At 26.3% G+C, this 23,318-nt stretch overlaps 1 protein-coding gene across 4 annotated transcripts; it reads right to left on the bottom strand.

Moving 5' to 3' along the window:
- Window positions 1-976: 976 nt before the first annotated feature.
- LOC142326055 (uncharacterized) lies at window positions 977-23,059 on the bottom strand. Of its 4 annotated transcripts, XM_075368156.1 has the most exons (8): window positions 22,864-23,059; window positions 21,479-21,606; window positions 18,048-18,158; window positions 17,564-17,779; window positions 10,761-10,873; window positions 7,592-7,704; window positions 5,905-6,060; window positions 977-3,986 (listed from the first exon to the last, which is right to left on the bottom strand). In XM_075368156.1, the coding sequence occupies exons 3-6, from the start codon at window positions 18,137-18,139 to the stop codon at window positions 7,664-7,666; spliced, it is 462 nt and encodes a 153-aa protein (XP_075224271.1). In that variant the 5' UTR covers window positions 18,140-18,158; window positions 21,479-21,606; window positions 22,864-23,059; the 3' UTR covers window positions 977-3,986; window positions 5,905-6,060; window positions 7,592-7,663. The 4 variants fall into 4 exon arrangements, with proteins under 4 accessions (XP_075224271.1, XP_075224269.1, XP_075224268.1 ...); XM_075368153.1 differs by lacking the exon at window positions 21,479-21,606 and having other exon boundaries at window positions 983-3,986; XM_075368154.1 differs by lacking the exons at window positions 7,592-7,704; window positions 21,479-21,606 and having other exon boundaries at window positions 978-3,986.
- Window positions 23,060-23,318: the final 259 nt, after the last annotated feature.

The following is a 23,318-nucleotide window of genomic DNA, read 5'->3' as shown; positions in this document are numbered from 1 at the left end:
TTCAATTTCACAAGATCATTTTTTACAAATATTTATGTGTGATTAAGGCAAATTCAAATTATTCATCATTTATTATATTAAACAGTTATGTCATTAGTAAAATTAGTGAAATGCACAACTAATTGTACTTTATGAATTTGAAATTCAAGATTGGTGTAAAAGGCCATTTCTTCATTCAAGTGTAGTCACGTAAGGTGGCTTAGATAAAGGTTATGTTATTATTTTTCATGTGCAACATATTTTATGTGCTTATTTTATTACAATTTGTTTTTATTGTAATTAACTCTATCATTTAATCTAATGTAATTTGTTAATCGCAGAGATTAATTCTTATCTATTCATGAACTGAATTATTACTTTTCTTAAATTAATCTAAAGAAAATAACTCCTGAAGTGAAGTTATGATTTTGGACTTCTTTGTAATTTAATATTTTCAAGAAAGCTTACTTCTAAAATGAACTCTATTTATATGATTAGTCATTTCAAATTTGATTACATTGTAATTATCTCTTTTTGTACTGGAATATTATCGTGGCCTTTTTTCTATAACTAACTGGACTTACATGTTTTAATTATTTAATGCTAAGTACGTTGATGTTGATAATTCAGAATAGGCCAGTGCCAATGATAAGATTTACTGTAGTTTATTTTTCTAAGTTAATGATATTTGTTCATTGCTAATTTTCATTATTACAGAATATGTCAGTAATGCAACAGATTTCTAGTTACACTATGTTTATTGATGTTATGTTTATAAGTTTATAATTGTAAAAAAGGTGTTTAAGTTCTCTTTGTTTTCAGACTTTGTTAAATTGCAGATTTTCATATTATTAGCCTATATGCAGTTTATTTGTGAGATAAATTGTCGATTTTCATAATGATTATTTGAAAAATGTATATTTATGTATTTCTCATTTTAATATTATAATTATGATATGTTAATTTCAGCTGATATTCCTTGTATAAATTCTGTATAGAATTAAGTTTATTCTGTAATTTCATTCAATTTTTTAAGGTTATGATTTAAGATAAGGTTAAGTTGTTTTTCTCTAATTAAAGTCAAATTACTTTTGGCAAATACGAGCTGTGTGTCACTTTATTTTTGTTAATTTTACCCAACATACACTATTTATCAAAATAGATGTTTAAGTTTTATGCACCTCTTTGTAATATACAAAAATAAAATTATACATATATCAAATATTATACATATAAATTAAACTATACATATTTAAATATTTATCTCAATTGTAAGGAAAACTAGAAAAAAATCTGTAAAGTTGGTTGATATTTACAACTAGCAAAAGTGTTTCAGTAAGTAAAAGAAGCAGTAAAACTTCATCTGGAGGAGAGATTAATAAATAACAGAAATTATTAAAACTAAGATCAGGTTCATACAACTGATAAGGCTAAAATCGAGATAATTATATGGTTTTAAGGAGTAAAACTTTGAGCAATAGCCTACATATTAATTGTAAAATATAAAGGAAATCCTGGTCTCACAAAAGAATCATATAGTGTCCCAACCCCAAACGACACTGTAATAGGGTTACTATCATATTTACATGATTATCACAAACAGGATTGAAAGAGCTAGCAGCCCTTTGCTGCCTTCTTCTAGATCTTAACGATAAAGCTATTGGCTTTCCTGTCCAGTCAAAGTCTGAACAAACATGAAACTAATTCACATTCCAGTCATGTAAACTTGCATTTGCCTAACATATGGAAATTTCTGCAACTAGGCTATGCCTTTTGGTACCCTCAAGACAAATGTACAGTTGTCTTATCTGAGGCACTGGTGATTACAAGTTGTGCAACCAAACCCCCCTCTTTCCTCCTAAGCCTCACTCTGATCACAAACAATGGTGATAAGTAGGATATTCATTTGCAAATCTTAACTGCTATTTAACTTTAATTCATGTCTAGAAAACTAGCAATTAAATTTGGAATTAATATGATAGATATGAAATAATATAATCAATAACCTGGGTCATTAACACAGTAAATGGTACTGAATTACATCTTAAATCTGAACTGCTGTGTTTTGATCATGTTTAGATCAATATCTATTGTTCAACTGTATGATAATTACTAACTTGATCAGTTACTGTTGGATTTGTTTAAAATGTTTGTAACTCTTATGTCTGATCAAATTAAAGAAACCAGTTACACCAAACTACACCTACATTATTTGGGACCAAAACCACAATTGTAAAATGCATCATTAACTTATGATGTAATTTGTTAATTGCCGAGATTAATTCTTATCTATTCATGAACTGAATTCATATTATTTCTTCTTATATTAATCTAAAGAAAATTACTCCTGATGTGAATTTATGTTTTTGGACTTTGTAATTTCATGTTTTCAAGAAAACTTATTTTCTAAAATGAACTCTATTTATGTTCACTTATTTCAATTTGTTTATTGTAATTAACTTTTAATACTGGAATATTATCGTGGCCTTTTTTCTACACTAAACTAGAATTACTTATTTTATTTATTTAATGTTAAGTTTGATGATGTTCATAATTCAGAAAAGGCCAGTGCCAATGATAAGAATCAATGCAATTTATTTTTCTAAGTTAATGACATTTGTTCATTGCTAATTTTTCAATATTACAGCATATGTCAGTAATGCAACAGTTTTCCAGTTACACTATGTTTATTGAGGTTATGTTTTTCTAAGATATAATTGTAATTAAGGTGTTTTGTTATCTTGTTTTCAGCCTTTGTTAAATTGTAGATTTTCAAAATGTGTATTTGAAAAATGTATATTCATGTATTTTCTCATTTACCCTACAGTGACATTTATAATAATTTTTTTTTAGTTTTCAATCAATACTTATTGTTCAAAAGTGCATGATAATTAGCAACCACGATTTAGAATTTAGTTGATTTCTAGTACCAGTTATTCGAATCAATATAACTTAATCTATTAAAAATTTAATGTTACTCCTTTTAAGAAAACTGCTTATTTTCTGACAGATAAGTTACTTCACAGTTTACAAATAATTTTAATAAAAGTAAAATTATTCTTTCTTACAAACAAAAACAAATACATATCCCCAAACTATAGATCTACAATGTATAAATATATTAACTACCTATAATATATACATATGTATAAAAAACCTAAATTTAATATAACCTAAACTTAAACATTAAAAGTTAAACTTAAATAACAATAATACAAACAAACAAACAAATTAAATTATAAATACATAATTAAGACAAATTTCAAATTGTAATGTTTTTATCACAGATAATTCACCCTCAATGAAGTATAAATAACTATAATAATAACATTATTAATTTAGTAAAATATATCCTTTTTTGTTCATATCTTCCTCTGTACTAATTAATTCAGAAGCATAAACAAAATTCAGCTTACCAAAGTACAAAATGAATAACAGCTCTTACCTTATCTTAATTAATCTCCTTTTTCGTTTTTCTCTTTCTCTTTCATATCAATAATGTTTTTGAGGGAATTCCTCATCATCAATTGATTAAAATTATAATTAAAAATCTAATTACACATTAAAACATTGAAAAGATAAAAATATTTTTTTAATATTATTATTAAAAATGTTTGTGATACATGTTTAATAATAAAAAAAATATTTTAATCTTTTCAATCTTTTAATGTGTAATTGGTTTTTATCAATTGATGTAAAAAAAAAAAAAAAAGATTAAAGAAAAAGAAAAATAATAAGATAAGGTAAGAGCTCTTATTAATTCTGTACTTTGGTAGGTGAAGCGGAATTTTGTTTATGCTTTTGAATAATAACATTATAGTTTAGATGAGTTTCAGTTTATCTTTTTCTTTTAGAATTAAAAAGGATGTGAGCATGGGATAGCCCTCATTTTTGAAATCATTTTTAATAATAATTTCATTAAAATTGTAACTTTGAAACCATAAATAACTAAAATTCTTGAACGGTTATCTTGATTTATAGTCAATTCTAAAAGAAATTCACTGTACCTAAGAAATAAAGGAAAACAATTTAAATTACATAATACAAAAATAAAATAAAACATTATTATAAAATGTATATAAACTAATTCACAAATAACTGTACAGTTTTTAAATATTACAAAGTTTCTGTAAATGAAATAGAATGAATGAGAAGAAACAATCTAAAAATTAAGAATAGATTTTTACTTTTATTGGTTATTAATTCTCAATCAACAAAATCAAATTTTGAGTAACATCCATTGGAAATTAGAATTAAAATTATTCTGAAAACTGAAATAAAATATACAAAATGTTTTCAAATGACAATTCAAATGAATAATTTTTTGATTCTCTCAAATGGTATTTTTATTTTTCCAATATTTATATTATATAAATGGAAAAGCCTTCTTGCCTACTACAAAACAACTCTGAGTTTTTTATTTCTAGTATCACTAAGGTCCAGAATAGAAAATACTAGTCCATGAATAAAAAATATTAAAATTTGTTGTAGGTTATGGACATGTTTCTTTTGCTTTCTATGTAAGGCTCAATACAATATAAATAATTAAATTTTGTGGGTTTCTGCTCATTACAAGTAATCGTTTTAAAAAATAAATACATTTAGGATGGGGAGATATTGATGGGATATTACCATAAATGGGATTGGACTTACTTTAACCACCTTCAAAAAAGTATTAAAGTCTTAAATAAATAATTCAATTTTTTTTTTTCATTTTGTGAAGGGTTCTGATAGTCCTTAAACAAGTTTCTCCAAATAACATAGGTAAACAAGTTTTGAAATATAAAGTTATGTAGTCTTAACAGAAAATTAGGTAATCTAAAAAAAGTGATTTGAAGAAACTTTTGATCTGTTTGTCATATTCATCAAGTTGCTTAACATTGGCGTGTTAACTGATATAGTACACAGCCATTAATGTGTTATTTATTTTTATTTAATGCTACAGAAAAATTGATCATTAAATTTGCATTACGACTACAGATCTAAAAAGTAGATTTAAAACAATTTGAAAATAATTCCTTTAATAATTTGTATGAATAAAAGCTGCAAACTTAAGGTTAAAATATTAATTCTTAAAGAAAGAATTCTTTATTTTGCTTAAATTATATTTTTGAACAAAATATAATTTTAAGCTAAGTTAATGCTTAATTTAAGATATGTATTATTCTTCACTTAATTACTTACTTTGATAATATTTAATAAATTATCAATGCCCTTAACAATCTACACTGCAGCTAATGTCAGAGAAGAGCACAAGGTTTTTCTTTTCTTAAAGAAGATTAACAGAGCAACTATTTTACTAAATTTAATAAAATTAAAATTTCCAAGAAAAACATGTTCTAGATGAATTTTTGGTTTATATCTTGCATCAGTGTAAAATTATGACCTGTTGTAACAACAGTAGAATCTTGATAAGAAATATAGTGACTAATAAAAAATAAATAATAGTACTCTATAGCCCTTATACTAATTTTAATAAGTATACACAAGCCCAAGTACAGAACAGTTCAACTAAAATTGCATTCCAGAATATGTGTTACAAGCACGGATAAATTATAAGGAAAAAAATTAAGAAGACAGATTTTACAAGAAGTTTCAGGTGGATGATTAAACAAAACAATGAAAAAGTAGAAATAAATGTAATTACATAATTGTCTAGAACATGAAGGAAGTAAAGGTACGAGTATAATCAAAATAATAGAAATGAGCCACAGAAGATGTTTATTATAATAACAAAAACAGAAGTAAAAAATAGATAATTTATTTGAAAACAAGAATTTAAAAATTAAAAATGGACAGCAAATGGGAAAAAATGTGCATGTTTTAATGTAAAAGAGATTTAAAAAATAATATTTTTGCCAAAAAAATTACTATTAATACACACTTCTAATACCAGAACACTATCATAAATATCTAAATACTTACTTATTTTTTGACTTAGTAGGCTGATAAACATTACAGCTAGCATTCCCCTTTTTCGATGAAGAGACATTAAGTTTAAATCTCGTGTAAAACATGCCAACTTGAGTGGCATTTGAATCCAGAAACTTCTGGATGAAAGGCAAAGGCACTACCACTCAGCTGCAGAGATCATATATTCAAAAAAACTAGATTATAATTTTAATATTTTACATTTTATATTTATATTATATATTTTAATATTTAATTAACATTAAATATCACTTATAAATCTGCTCATCAACTAAGTGGTTGGTCATAAATATTAGTTATTTGCAAGGTTTGTTAGAGATTTGTGGAAGAAATGATTCAGATTTGCTGTTTCCTTCTTTATATCCTTTTTGAAAATTGCTATTGTATTGTGTACAGTATTTGTACACATTGTTCATAACAGTAAAGAAATGAACATTATAGTACATCCCAAATCAGCCCAGCTATGTAACTTGACACGACTCATAATTTACATCAGTATCGATACACTTGCAATGCTACATCACAACTCAATGAAACTGGTCAGTGTCAAACCACTAGTCTGGGATATTTTGGATGTTACCTTGTATAAATGATTGAAATTATCATTATAAACTTATAAATGTGAACTGCATGATAGAGGCTGCACTGTGATCAATAGTCCAGTGATCAATAGGAAGCAGTTCATTAAATATAATGTGTTGACACTTCAATTTTCAGGTTCCCTGATGTATGTGTTTGAAGTGCTGTGGAATCATTAGTTATAAGAGGCTGCAGTTTATTATCTTATTCAGGATGCTTAATTTGTTCTTAATCTGTTTTTTTATAAATAAATTTTCAGTAGCACTGGCAACTATGGTTATTAATTGCAAATAAATGCCAATAGTATACAGTGAAACTGAACCCAATGGTTTTAACTTAAATTAAAACCATTAAATAAGTTAAAATTGAAAAAAACTGCATTTTTGTTATGCGTTAACTAAGGCTTAGTTCACACATAAAAATAATTAATGTCAACTCTGTACTCCTTATTTATATTTATGAAGTTTCTCACCTCTTGTATATATTGAGAACAGCATTTTTTAAGGGAGGTGTTTTTTTTTGTTTGCAAATATTTATAAAAGAACTTTAAAAAAATAATAAAACCAATTTTAACAATATCCTAAATAAAATATGCTATTCAGTTTTTGAAATTTCAACTTTTGAGGAAATTACTAAATTAAAAAAAAGCTGCCATTTTTAACTTAATTTGGCACTGAATTCAAAGGTGAAAATTTAAAGAACAGAGCAGCATTGTTTTTACTTTTTAGTCTGCTTTTTTTTAAAGGTTTATTTTAATTAATAGAATAGGATATTAAAACCTAAGTATTTTTTCAGGAAAATTCAATATGTTTTTTAGCCAAAATTTCCCTTGACAGTGAAGCTTATTTGATTGGTGCTAACTAAGTATATCATGGAAGGCAGGAAAACAGAAGAAAAGAAGCTATTACTAAGTTAATTGTTTTCTTTTAATCATCTAACCTCGATAGGATTATATAGGCACTCTAATTAAATACACTAAATTTTTAAATTGTAAACATAAAATTTTTAAGAACCATAAAAAGTAAAAATACAATATTAAATCATAATTTTATCTTACATTTAAGGGACATTAATTATCAAATAAATCATTCAAGAGTTTTACCTTAAGTGATTACTGTTAGTTTATTTTATTTTATTTTTTTTTTAATAAAGATTTAGCAGACAGAGAAATGGATCACTCTTGTTCAACTAAATATTTTGTCATTAACAGTATTCCTATAAAAAAAAGAAAACAATAAAAAAAAGTTAAAAATAATACAATATAAAAAATATTCATCCACATTAGTCAATCCACATATATTAATTTAAAATCATATTACACACTATTTTTTTAAATTAGAATCATATTTTGGTCATTTTGACCATAATAGCAATATTGATCAATATATATATTATAGAAATGAGCCACAGAAGATGTTTTTATAACAAAAACAGAAGTAAAAAATAGATAATTAATTATATATATTGGTATAATTAATAGCAATAAATTTTGGCTGAAAATTATATAAGGACAAACAGTTACTTTCTTAAAAGTTAAGTAAGAGATATTTAATGGTGGAAAAAATGATGAAATGCTGATTATTGTAAAGGGGATTAAAACTACCCTAATTAAATTCTATGCAAAATAACTTAAAAATGAACAATCATAGACAACAAACTTTCAATATTTTACATTTTTCCAACAGCTTATAAATTTTATTTCACATTACCCTGGTGCCTAGGAATGTGTCCTATTAGCTGAGCTCTTGTTTCAAAAAGGATCTCTCTTCGTCAACTCTCTTAAATACATCCTTGTTTGACACTTTTTCCATTCAACTTATCCTCATAATCTTGTAACACTAAACTTCAAAAGCCAAAAGTCTCCTCTTTTCCTTCTCCAACTGTCCGTAAATTGCTCCCATAAAATGCAATACTCCACACAAATGTTCTCAGTAACTGTTCTCATCTCAAGGCTTATATTATTTGCTATAAAAAAGTTTTTCTTTTTGTAAAAGGCATTCTTTGCCTGGTGTAATCTACACACTATTTCTTTGTTGCTTCTTCCACCACCTGTTAATTTACTTCTCACTCTTCTACTTCCTGAATAGTCTCACCTCTCAGTTTTATTGTTGTTCTGTTTGTCCTGTTCTTAGTGCATACCGGTATTTTGGTTTCACATGTGAGTTCTTCTTTCACATGGGTTTCTTTCACATGAGTTCTTCTTTCTCTATCCATGACAGAAGCCCAATTTGGATTTAGAAAGGTGATAGAAATGAGAGAAGCAATTTTAGCACTAAGGCAAGACAAGAGGCCATCAATAGAGTTAGAGAGGAAGTGAGTATAGGTGTAAAGATTCAGGGAGTTGACATGTTAAGATTTACAGATGATATAGCTGTAATTGCAAAGCAAAGAGGACTTACAAAAAATTTTAGCTGCTATGACAATAGAGGTAGCAGAACAAAATATTTTATATATTACCCAACAGCTAGTTTCATGTTAAAATTAAAGTAAAATACTGTAATAATTTATACAGGGTTTTATTTGATATCCTACATGTTTAGGCACGAAAAATTATACTTTTAGAGAGCACAGAAGCTTGAGAAATCCAGTACAATTAAATGGTGAAATTAAAAATAATTCTCAATACTGATTTCCTTTATATATGTAAAGCATTTCACAAATCTATTTAGGGAATTTAAGTTTTATCTAGTTCCTGTGTTAGATAATTCTAAAATGATCAATTATAATAAATTATCATAACGAAAATGACTGAGGGTGTTTTACCATTAAACATTCATAAATATTTTGTTAATTATATATTTTATATAATTTTTTATTAATTAAGGATCACTAATAATAATGAAATCGCAAACATTAACAGTATGATTTTATAGGAATGCAACCATGGAATTAAGGATGAACATCCTTGGTGTTTATCTTAATTCCAGATTGAACTCGTAGGAGCAAATAAATATACAAACATATAAAAACCAAAATACATTTCTTTGACAATATTTTTTTCAAGAAACATTCTGTTTTAGTACTGATCTAAAATTTAATGAAAATTAATAACAAATTAAAAAAAAAATTTTTTTCACAATATTTATAGATTAAAAGTTGCTTTTCATTAGAGAGAAAAAATGTTTCAACTGGATTTAGACATGGATGAATAAAATACCGGGGAAAACTGTGATTTTTACCTGTTCAGAAATTTTGGCATTAAATTGGTTTTAAATAATATAAAAAGGGATGTCCTTATTTTAGAAAGGTTAAAATTTTAATTCTTTAAATAAAACCTTTTCTAGGAAAATCTTATTTTTTTTGAGAAGCATAATTACCAAACGCAATACCGTTGAATGGATATATACAAATATCAGGATTACTATAATAATATAACTGTAAATAGTATTAAGACATTATGAATGTCCTAAAATATTAATTAAAGATAGAAAAACATTTTTAAAAGATAAAAAAATGATTTTTATTTATTTATTTTTAATGTCATTAGATTTTAAGCTAAAATAAGACAGATTAAAGAGTAATGGGGAATTAAATTTTAAGAAAGGGAACACACATGATGATTTTGTTATTTAATAATAACAACAAAAAGACATGACAAAGGCAGAGAACAAATGCAGAATGGCACAAGTAAGGAAAACTTTCTTGCTTAAAATAGGTCTAGTATCAAATATAGAAAAGAGAATTAAAAATTCATAAAAATATTTGCATGAAGTGTATGTTAGTGAAATGTAGACCAATAGAAAAATAGAAACCAAAAGGAAAAGAATATGCTTTTAAAATGTGATATTAAATGTGAAAGTTGCTGAATATTAAGAGAGTAATCAATCAAAAATGAAAAGTTTAAAATGACAAGAGAGGATAGACATTTGTGGAAGGAACCTGTAAAGTGACAAACTAGGGTGATTGGCCATTAATTAAGATATTCAAGTTACTTGATTTGATAAAATATTAAGTGTGTAAAAGGTAAAACCAGTAGAATAAGACAAAAATTGAAGTATATAAAACAAATAACTGAAGATGAAGGTTGTACTAAATACATTAAGATTAAAAGATTAGTACAGAACAGAAAGGAATGAAGAAAATACTGAAATCAGTCTAACTAATGACTCAAAAAAAAATTAAATGTAGAAATACATATTAATAGTTATTTTTAATTATAGTTTTATGAAACGGTTTAAATTTGTTCTTGACACTGGTCAAAATAGTAAAAATTCAAATCAGTAACATACAGTCAGTCTATTCTAATATCTTGGGCAATCCAAAACACTCACTATTAATATGCTGCTTTTTTACACTATCTTCTTTAAAAGCACTTTTCAAATCATTAACTGTTTTTTCATCTTCAAAGTCAATACATATTAAAGATAAATTTACATTTAACCAGCTAAAAATCTTATAGTAATGGAAAAAACATTAAGTATATATATATTTTTTAAATTAAATCATATTGAATAACAGACACCACATAATTTTTTAAAATTAAAAACTGATTAATATAACATTAGATACATAATAAAATAGTAACAAATACACTAGGTAGATCATATTTATTAAATAAGATTATTTCTGCATTTCAATTACAGAGTTGGTTTAGGCTGGAACAAAATATTTTTTTATTCCTTGAGACTAAATAAATTTTATATGTTTTTATTTAATTTGATAAACTAATTGAAAGTCATAATGCTTAAATTGCTTTCATTTAAACAAAATTTGAACAAATTATACTTGAACATCACCATATTGTTATGAACAAACTTCACAATATTGCTAATGTAATGACTGAATTTAATGTAATTGCTGGTTAAATTCTTAATTCGTCTTGTTTACAGTTTGAAAAATTCCAAATTTTTCAAAAATCTATTTAAAAATCTACAAAAATAATTTTTGTAGACTTTCTAATGTGTAATAAAATAAAAATAATCAAGTTGAAAGAATTGATAAATTTAATAAGGGCATATATAAATTTTGCACCATACATTACCAGTAAGCTGATGTGTATGATCATCATCTGTTCACAGTGCACGTACTGACATTCCCCTTTCAAGGTTCTTTTATGCCAAAACACTTGGCCTAATAAACCAACCTAACATACATGTTACATTGCATCTGATATTAAAAGAGAAAAGTCAAATCAACCAATAGATATGGTGTATTTATTTGGTGTATCAATTAATTCATTGATACCTAATGGAAGGTTACTCTTAATTGGGTTAACACACAATTAAAACCATCCTGTTTTTTTTAATCGAACATATATAATGTTTAAGGTTTTTTATAATTTGTAATAAATATTATACTTTTAAACACATGGAGCAGCATATAACAGTGTATGAATTATTACTTTATTCAAATAGTACATTACCCACAAAAACATTAGATAAAGACTCTTACTAAATATATTATTAACTACTTTTACATTGCTGCAGTTGATCTTCTGCAAGTTACACTAAAATTTATAAACGGTTATTTTTATGTTATAAATAATTAACTTTTTACATAAAATTGGAAATAATTAATACAAAAATGTATATGATATTACTACATAAAATAATGGATTTTGAAACTATCAAGAGAATTGATGAATTATTTTCAGATTTTTTTTAAAAAAATCATTGATGGAAAATTAAAGCATCTATTTTCACAAGTACAAACCGGTGAGTAATGTGTGCATGTACTTAAATTCTTTTTAGAATAAAATATATGTTAAAAATATTGATTACATTTTTAAAGATGAAATTAAAGAAACATATACACAAGATAAAAATAAAAATTCAACTTACTTTCAACAAATTTCTATATAATAATAAATTACCTGTTTATAAGAAAAAAAATTAAAAAACTCTTCACAAAGTTTTTCAAATTGAATAAGAAAATTTATAATACTCTTAAGGAGTAAAAAAATGTTTTGTTCCAATCCAAACAAACTAAACAATTAAAATGCAAAAATAATCTTACATAATAAATATTATATACCTTGTTTACATTAATAAAATTTCATCATGTATCTGATAATCAGTTATCAGTATACTAATAAGTTATCTTACTTTTCAAACTCTATTGTTCATTTCTAACTTATCAAAATAATTTATTTGAAAAATTGCAGGCATATCTGTGCTCTGAAATTATATTAATAATAGAATAATAGACCATTTTAATGATGTAAATACTTGGTTTAAAATTTAAACAACATACTACAAAGCAAAATATAAAATAAAAAATGTAACTTCACATCAAAAAAAGACCATTAAAGTAAAAAGGAAACAAAAAAAAAAAGAAAGAACATTAACAGTAATTTCAAGTTAAATTATTTTGAAGAAAATTTTTAAAGATTTAAAATTTTGAAAATTTTCATTAACTGATCACGCAATTAAACATTACGGAACACCTCTTTTTTTAAAATGTCACTGCAACTTACGTGACATGTGATAAGAAACAAAAATATTCTCATAAAACTGTATCATATATCTATCTACTTAAAAGGGGTAATAGGTAAAAAAAAAATCAATAACTGAAATTTATAGATTTTATTCCCAAACAACACTGGTCAACATGATTTTTTTCTCTCACGAGTGCCAATAGGTGTACTTAATGCAGTTTTTTGTTTTCAAATATGTGTTTGGAATTTCTCTATCACCCACCCACAGTTTTTTTGTCTATTTGTCCATAGTCAAATAAAAGCTCCTAGAGCATTGTAAATATGATGAAACCAAATTGCTACTGTTATGTAGGTTCAGACGTGTGTATAGACATGTACAAATGTGATCTAGTGTAGCACACATTCATCAGAATAATGCCAGTTGTAAGATAGAAGTGAACCAGTAAATACATCATTGTGAGTGCTTTGTGTATCTGAATTATTGTGTATAACATATTTACAACTTTATTTCTTTTAATTAGCCGTTGGTTACAAAATGCTTAGTGTGTTAAAATCATGTTAACAATTTTTATTATATATGTGGTGATGTGATGCTCAAATCCCAAGGGCAAAACCTTACTCCATTAGTAAAAAAAAAGTGTAATGAAATTTATTTTGGGTGTAAAGTCAGGGATCAAACAAGGGCCTGGGCCCTCACATATCTGTTGTCTATTGTGTTCTAGACTTCCCACTGCATGGAAAAATGCCATTTGCTATCCCTATGATTTGGAGAGAATCCAAAGATCACCTTCTGACTATTATTTCTGCTTAACAAACATTAAACGTATTATATCAAATCAAAACATACAGTGATGTATCTGTAATTGCAATCTGCAATGAGACCAATTCCACAATGTGAAGAATTGCCCATACCAAAGCCTCCAGAACATGTGACAGATGAAGACAGCTCAGAATCTGATGGAAGTAAGGAAGAAAAAGAAACAGATTCTGGTGACAACTTTTGAACAAAGCAGTTCATCTGAGCCTCATTTACCGACTCAAGAAAATCTTAATGATCTCATATGAGGTTTAAGGTTATCCAAAAAGAAGTCTGAAATGTTGCATCCCGGCTAAAACGATGAATGGAATCTTTTCAAAAGAATACAAAGATATGTACTTATCGTAATTGTCATTCTGAATACAAGACTATTTTTCAGAAGAAAATGGCTTAGCGTTTTGTAATGACATTTCTTCTCTTATGGAGACACTTTGTAATTAACATAACTCAATAGTCAGTGAATGCTAGTTCATTGATTTCTCTAAAGTTGGTTTAAAAACTGTGCTTCTGCAATAAATTCCCATCAGTACCTGTAGCTCACAATGCTAGTATGAAAGAAACATAAAAAAATTTAATTTATATTGGAAAAGCTTCAATATGCGATGTATAAATGGAATATCTATTATGATTTGAAGGTAATCGCACTTATTCTTAGTTTGCAGCTTGGTTACACAAAGTACTGTTGTTTTTTGTGTGAATGGTATAGTAGGGGCAGAAAACAACCATTTCATTAAAAAAGAATGGGCTAAACGTGAATCAGTCATTCCTGAAACAGACCCATTGTGTAACAATGGGTCATGTTTCAATACACATCCTACATACAATACAGTTTCAATACACATCCTAAAAATGTGTATTTATCTCTGTTACATATCAAACTAGGATTAATGAAGAATTTCGTCAAGGCCATAGACAATATGCCTGGTTTCATGTACTTAAAACAGAAGTTTTCTAAAATTAGTGGTATAAAAATTAAAAAAGGAATACTTGTGGGTTCATAAATACGATCACTAATGCATGATGAAAAATTTAAGAACTTCCGAATACACTGGAGAAAGCAGCTTGGCAAGCATTCAAAAATGTTACTCAGAGTTTTTTGGGAAATCAAAAAGCGGAAAATTAGTGATATTGTCAACGATCTTATAAAAATTTGGATTGTAATATGTCCTTAAACGTACACTTCCTGCACTCGCACCTAGAGTTCTTCCTGGAAAATCTTGGTGCAGTGAGCAATGAGCATCGGGAACACTTTCATCAGGAGATTTCAGCTATGGAAAAGAGATATCAAGGCAAATGGAATCCTGATATGCTGGCCAATTGTTGGACAATCAAGAGGATGCTCCGCAGGCAAAATATACTAGAAAATCGTCATTTCTTACTTTCTAGGTGAATCATTCATATGTTTGAATATTGTGAATTAAAGAATGCAGAAAGTATTAAAATGTTTGAAATTATAAATGCCTGCCTCTTGAAAACCTAAATACTATCAGAATCAAACATTTTTCTTCCTGAGACAAAAATAGATTCTCTTTTGTTCCCAGTGTAATCATAAATTTTTTAATAAACAGTCGTAACAAATATACCATAAAATTTTAATCATAAAATTTATTTAAAATCTCACATTATAATGCTTTCTTGTCATGATTGTGACTGCTGTTTCTGACTTGGGCATCAAGTGATGACATTTTTTATGGCTTTTTGGGTTAGGAAAACATATTTAGGATTTGGTTAAAAAGTGTGTTAAATTTAAATATTGTTTATTTATTTTGTATTTAGTAAGTGGCTATTTTTAATATATGTGTATAACATACAGTGCTAAAGATAAATAGTGAAATGGTTAGATTTGTGATCTGCATCAATCATGGAGGTGGATGTCAAATAAATGTTATCAATGTAATTACAATATTCCATATTTTTTGTGTAACTACATTTTTTGGTTTAAAGTTGTGTCTGGTTTGTTCAATGTAGAAAAATATGCAGTTAACATCAGTTCAAATTACATATCCTAGGAGCATTTTGTAGCTTAATGCCTTAAGACGTACTGTGAAGGGTGATTGGTGTTGTATACTCATTGGTGTTGGTGTTGTTTATTTTTGTTTTTAAGGCTACATTGTATCCACTTTTTAATTTTTGAGCTATTTTCTCAGTTTTTTTTTAATCATAAATGTTGGTTTAATTTTTTTAATAATTATTTTGTTTATCTTTTAATTTAAATTTATTTTGTAAAAGTATTTATTTTTTATTAGTGTACTGAAATATTTGTTTGTGAGTGCTACATATTTTTTAGTTCTTCTAAAAGATGTTTAAAAGAATGTAAGTAGTCTATTGTTCAAGCTTTTAAAAGCTGATATTTATTATAGGTTAGATGGTACAATGTTTTGTGAAATGAATATCAACCTGTAAGCTTAATTATAATATAGCAACTGAATCCTATACACATACGAAATAAATATTAAAAAAACATGACTGCCAAGATAAAAAAAAACATTGGTGACAAACATTGCTCATTAATACAGGATAATTACAATATAGCAAAATTAAAGAGTGTGTGTTGACAATTGATACAGCCATTGAACTGCTACGGTGGAACAGACATATACACCCTAAATACATTATACTCTTTTTTGGGCAGTCATGTAAAAACACTAGTAAGATGACAACTTCACATGCATGAGATATGTGGTTTTCCAATCATTCAAAATGAAGCAATGAGATATGAGTTATTAAAAAACGACTCATTTGTCTGATAGATTTTTCAATTATTTTTTATTTATACATACATATAATATTTATGTAGCCTATGACACTTCCAGTAATGTAAGGATTCCAATGTAGGGTCATATATCTAAATCAATACAGCCATTGAGTTGGTACAGAGGATCAAACATACATACATACACCCAAATACATTACACTCCTTTTTGGGCAGTCATGCAAAAGTACAGCCATTTGAATCAAAAGTGGAAATCCAATTCAAGAAAAAATGGATGAGATTTCAACAAAGTGGGGGTAGAGGATTCTGTAGAACAATGCTATCAATACACAATCGACAAAGAAATATAGCTGACAGCCAAATAATGATTAACAGTGAGAAGGAATAGTGGAATACACATAAATTGCTCCACTTTAAAATTTTACTAGTTCATGGTAAAAAAAATACAATAAACTAACACCAGTGAATAGCCACACCAATTCTATTCTCTAACCTATGTAATTAGAAATTGATGATGATATTTCTGCTTATCTAATAAGTTTAGAGAGGAAGACGTAATTCCTTTTTGATTTAACTTGGAATAACAGATTAATAATCACTTCATCATGGATGGCACAAAGGCACATGGATTGTTCATGTATGTGCCACTTTTAATATAAAATTATTTTTCCATTAACTATAGGAAATACATTTAATCATTTCAATCCAAATCTTAATTAAAATGTTAATTGATATCTATTGTATACAAAAAAGGAAGGCTACAGCCATTACACAGTTATGACATTAACATACATATAAACAGAGGTGTCCGTAATTAAAGGTAACCAAGATTTTAATGCATTAAAATCTTGGAAAGCAAATAATTGTTAATACTTCCTCAATCAAGGAAATCAAATATATAATATTAAATGTTGATATAAATTTATTAAGAGATAAGTTTTTCAACTGGACAAAGCTTGTTAATAATAATTACAGACATATCTTACATTACCATAATTACTTCCTGCTTCTATTAATATTATTATTTTGATATATTACTTATAAACTAATAACTGACCTGTAACAGTACTATTTACTTGTGTACAGATATTTTCAATTTCTTACCTGATTAATAAATTAATTCTTTATATACTAAATTTATTTCAATCTATTATTAATAAAAGGATACAAATCATGGAAATATAACCACGAATCATTAGCCATTTCTAATAACTCATTAAAAGGTGGCCAAACTGGATCTAATTCTCGTTTTATACTTAAGTTTTTACAACTTTCATCAATTTTTATGCCTTCTGTAAATTGATTGACTGAAGGTTGTTTATATCCTTGTTCTAGCTGAGTTAAACGCATTCTTAGATCTTTATTACTATGATTCATGCTTTCCCTGAAAACATTAACAAAAAATAAAAATTCAATAATGGTAGAAAGAATAAGAATTGTTTAATAGCACTTAGTTTCTGAATGCGCTTCATAATATGGGATACAAATAATAAAAATGAATTATTCAGAATAAATAATATTTTCTCCAGATCATATAAAAAATTAATAAATTGAAGTATCTAAATATTACAATTAATTAAATATTATATCGCTATTAATAGTTGCCATTCTTTGCTAAAGAATAAAAAAATTAAATGAAAAATCATACTAACTGTATTTTGTAAAGCTGTGAAATTTCATCTTCCAACAACATATACAACTTAGCCACAAGCCTTTTTTTTACATCAGGAAATAATTGAGACATTTCATTGCTTAGTTCTGCTCTGAAATGAAAAAAATAATCACTAATAATTTTAAATTATTATAGACTGTTAAAGTCATAATAGTGTTTAAGTAATAAAATGCTCACGTTTTCAAAAATGAGATCAAACACTCATACAAATAATTCACTCATTATAACCATGAATTAATTTTAACTGTGATCATTAAAAACATATTTCAACTATAAATAAATAAAAAAAAAAAAAACATCACTTAAGCAAAGTAACAAAACTATGTTCTAATATGAAAAAAAGGAACACCACTAATGCGTTGATCCCTATTGATACATTAAACTCCAAAAGTAGAATTATAATATTTTTGTGTGAAAGACAGTGAAGCTTAATAACTCACTTTAAGGTAACAGTAAAAAAAAAAATTGGGAAGGTCTTATTTATACCCAAATTATTTTCTTTTTAATTTATGCAATTTTTTTATATTCTTATTTTTCTTCAAAAGACTTAAGAAAAGTATCCCCCTTTTTGACATCTTTTTAATCTATAAAAACTTACACCAGTGTGAAACTCATAAAAAAGATTCAAATACATCCCATTAAAAAATATTTTCTCATTGTTGTCAACAGATTTGGATATTTTTTGATCAAAGGCTTTGACATTTTTTTTTAAAATAACAATTTCAGTAACAAATAGCTTTTTTTTAAATTAAAAAATCTGCTATGTTCATTTCAATACAGGTGAATTAAGGAATGTGTAAATAAAATTGAAATAACTATTATTATAATAAAAATGAAGTGATATTTAAAAATAACTCTCAGTTAACTGCTATGGGGAGGAAATTTATATTAATGATCATGTAGTAACTATATAAATCATGTACAATTATAAGATAAACAATATAATATACTTTGTACAGTTCATAAACCAATATGCCATGTAATATTATTCTTACAGTTATTTTCTTGTAGGTACATCACCTGTACTACCATAAAACATATACAATGTAATAAGGTTATTTTATTTTTTATTGTTATACATTTCTTTTAAATTCAACTTATGAAAATAAAAAGCTGTTTTAATTTATTTCCAAAAAAAATTAATAATCATTACTGCCCAATATCAGATTTTCTAAGGATGTGATAGTAGAGGAGGGGGACCAACATTTCTTTATATTTTGGAATATCTTGAACACAATTCTGCAATGTTTATATTTATATGTATAAGATTTTCTGTCCACTCTACCAAACACAAATCAAAAACAATAAATCTGCAGAACAAACACAGTACTTGCGGTATTATAAAAGAACACATGATACTAACACATCATGAAATACAAAAAACCACTAAAAGCAAAATTATTTTCAAAAATCATTACAGCAGTGCAACATTTTTTCTTCTTAACTAAAACTGGAAATTCGCTCTTCTGATGACAGATTATTTTTTTTGGTTTTTCAAAATAACCATTCTCAACTGGAATAGCTATAACTCGGAATGGCTGATAACTGAAAAACTAAGCTGAAAAATGTTAAAATTTGACAAAGATGAATAAGAAAAAGTTGAACAGCTAATAGTTTATATTTAAACATTTTTTTGTTTATTTTACATAGGTATATATGAGCAAGGTTAAAATGTCATATAAAAAAATACTATTTCTGTTGGTTTTCAATTAGCTTTTTAAAGGTATTTCAAGAATTAAATAAAAATTGTGCATAATAATAGGAAAGTAATCCCTTATCACTTTCCTATTATTACAATAAAATTATTCTTGATTACTCTTAAATTATGATTATTATAAAGGTAAAAAAAAAAATTTAAATGCCTGATAGTAAAAGCTATCAGATAGTTTGAAACTAACTTTGATTAAGTTTCATTTCAAAGCTACTATAAAGGCATATCATGATTAGTAAAAATTATAAAATTATAGATGTCAATGTAGGATTTTTTGTGGATGTTAATTTATTAACAAAATACATTTACCATAATTATAACAAAAAAAAAATCTATATTAAATTACACTCTAAATTAATTACTCTCAATCATTTACAATCAAAACAAGCAAATGAAAAAACACATGCAATTATTTTGTGTGTGTGTAAATATCAAAGCACACACAAGTTATGAATGATAATAACCAATCAAAAACAGAGAATATTGTTATGGTATTATGAACACATAAGGAATGTTACGGTGGAGCCAGCCCACCATTACAACTATTTTTCACATCACTTCAAGTACACATGGAATAAAAATTAACTTTATTGGCGTGACCTAAAATTTACATACTGCAATAAAGATTTGTCAATTATAGATCCAGACTGTTTAGAGTATTATATAGAGTATTATAGATCCAGACTGTTTTGTAAGACAATGAGCAAGAAACAAAACTTTCAACAGAAAGCAAAACACATACAATGCAAATCAACAGTTTTCCTTCATCATTTCATTACAATGTTTTTGTAGTTTCCTTTTTTTTAGCCTTCGGGAGCTCTGTTAAGGTATTACTTTACAGGATGGAACGAAATAGAAATTTCTGTAGCATGTGAAAATGCCATGATTGACCAGAATTTGGAGCAGGGGCTTCCAGATGAAAGGTCGAGACGCTACTATTCACCCCACAGAGGTCGGTAGGCATATTCGTTGTTACTATTTGTAAAATGCATGTCATTTGAGTCATCATCATCATTAAAGTAATAAGTATGTAAGCAGAATAATTTCTACAATAATAATTGATGAAGTATGTGAGTAAAAAAAAAAGTTAATAGCTAATTAAAATTGTATTAATATTAATATATTTAAAGGCTGAATGTGTCACTTTAGGGCTTAATATCATCTAATATTCAATGGGCTTGGCATGCTGGTGATAGTCCATTGTACAGCATGGGATGAGATCTTATTTTTGAGAATGTCTTTTTTAGAGTGAATTTTAATGAATTTTTACTAGTTGATTTAGTTGCAGTCTTTAAAATTGTAACACTTTTACTACGTCCTGGGTAAATCAGTAAACTTTATCCTTACTATCTAATGTTTCTGCAAGACCTGGAGTATTTCAGGAGCAGCATCCTGGAAATTGAAGAGTGAGATGTAATAAATATGATGCTAATAGCCAAAAGTTGTTTAATAAATTGTTTCTACAGATAACAAAATTATATTGATATTGAGTGCAGTGTCAAAGTATTATGTTGGGCACTTACTAGTTGGTAATGGTTACAGCAATCAATGACACTTAGAAATGTTTTAAAAAACAAATTTGTTATTAGTAATTAAATAAACTAGTAAAAATTTATATTATTTTCTTAATTAAGTTAGGCAAATAATAGTAAGGTGGTAGTAAAATAAAAAAATTAATTTTATTTTTAAACTTCTGTTACCTGATGGTAAACAATAAAAATAAATAATCTTATATCCAACAATCCAGCGAACCAATCTTCTTCATTCCATCTATGCCTGAAATAGGATCTAAGAGAAATTTTAAATTTGGTAGTACTCTTCGTCTGACCTAAGTACAGGTATAATGAAATCTTTTGAAACAACTTATTTTATATTCCATAATGTTTAAATAGATAGGGAAACTTGGAGAGCTGCATCAAACCAATCAGATGATTGAAGACAAAAAAAAATTGTTTAAATCCAAACCAATCAATATATTTTACAGACTAAATGCAAAAAAGTAACTGAATCAAGAAAACTGACTTAAGAGAAATATGGAGTAGTTTTATTTTAGATAAAACAACTGTTATATGTAAACAAAACTTTGTAACTTTCTCACTGTTTTATGTATATTTTTTAAATTGTCAATTTAAAAAAAATAATTTTCTCTTGATCTATTCTATGTCCACGTCCACACACTTTATTAATCTTACTTTAATAAATATTTCTTTTAACATAAAAATATATTTTTTTTAAAAATCAGTCATTGTTTACAAAATTGCAAAACTTATAGGTATATTGATAAGAGACTAACTTTAAGATTGAAAATAATTAAATTAAATTTGAGAATAAAGAATATTTTGATACTGATCATGTAAACAAATATGAAATAATCAATAACATTCAAGCAAGCTGTGGCTGTGGTAAATTGTAATTTTATATTAGTCTCCTTAAAAACTTTTAAAATAAATGTAAATCAGACTTCTTAGCACCATAAGAATATAACTTTTACTAGTAATAAGAATTTTCTGTAATTACAACAGAATTTTATGTATTATTTTTTGGTCTATACAGTTAAATTGAATTCTAAGGGTTATGATGTGTGGTTATAAATGTGAAGTATACTAATGAGTTATTGCTTATAATGTACAGTGACTGGACGTGATTACATCTGCATTACACTACTTTTTTAATTTTTATTTTAGTAGTCGTAAGTGTTGTTTAAAGATCTACTATTTCTGCACAAATCTGTGTTATATTTTTTTGACAATCTGTGTTATATCTTTTCTATGTGCCTCTACTATTTGAGATTGGACATCATAATAATGATCACTTATTTGCATATATTCTAAATAATTCACTAATTGCAGCCTAACTATTCTAACAATTTGCGTAGTCTCGAAATTTCGGCACACAATTTTTTTTAATTTAATGCTGAAATCTACTTGCTACACAATTACCAAGATGAAATACAATAAAATTATCTATAAGTTTTTTTTAATCGCAAATAATTTACCTAAATACTAATTTGATAAATGTACTAATAATTAACTGATAAAACAAATGTGTACGGTAAGGACAACACAATAATTACACACTAACTTACTTCAAAATAATTTGAAGATGTTCTGTTAAATTAGAAATTACGGCAATTGGTTTACTTGAACTCAGTATGAAAGAATTCCATCTCGTTTCATAATCATTTAAGTACCTGAAAAACGATCTAAATGTCTTTTTGTATTTATCGATTTCAGTAACAACAGACATAATCACATTTCTAAACATCAGTCAACTAACCACGTGAAAACCTAACCTGTGTAGGTATTCATAAATGAGCTGATATAAAAAATTATGAAATAAATATTTCTAAACATTGTTAGTATACAATTATAAAACTATCAGTAAATTAAATATAATTGAATAAATTAGTTATTAAAGCAATTTAAACTAAAAATTAAAAAAATAATTTTCTTCCGTCAGATATCGATTTGTTTCGATGAATTAATCCGAGACAATGAAGGAATTGAAACAAATTAAATTATCCTGTACATATATATTTAG

This window comes from Lycorma delicatula, chromosome 6, assembly GCF_047948215.1.
Source record: "Lycorma delicatula isolate Av1 chromosome 6, ASM4794821v1, whole genome shotgun sequence".
NCBI classification, from domain to species: Eukaryota; Metazoa; Arthropoda; class Insecta; order Hemiptera; family Fulgoridae; genus Lycorma; species Lycorma delicatula.
This window is presented reverse-complemented; position numbering and strand designations above follow the sequence as displayed.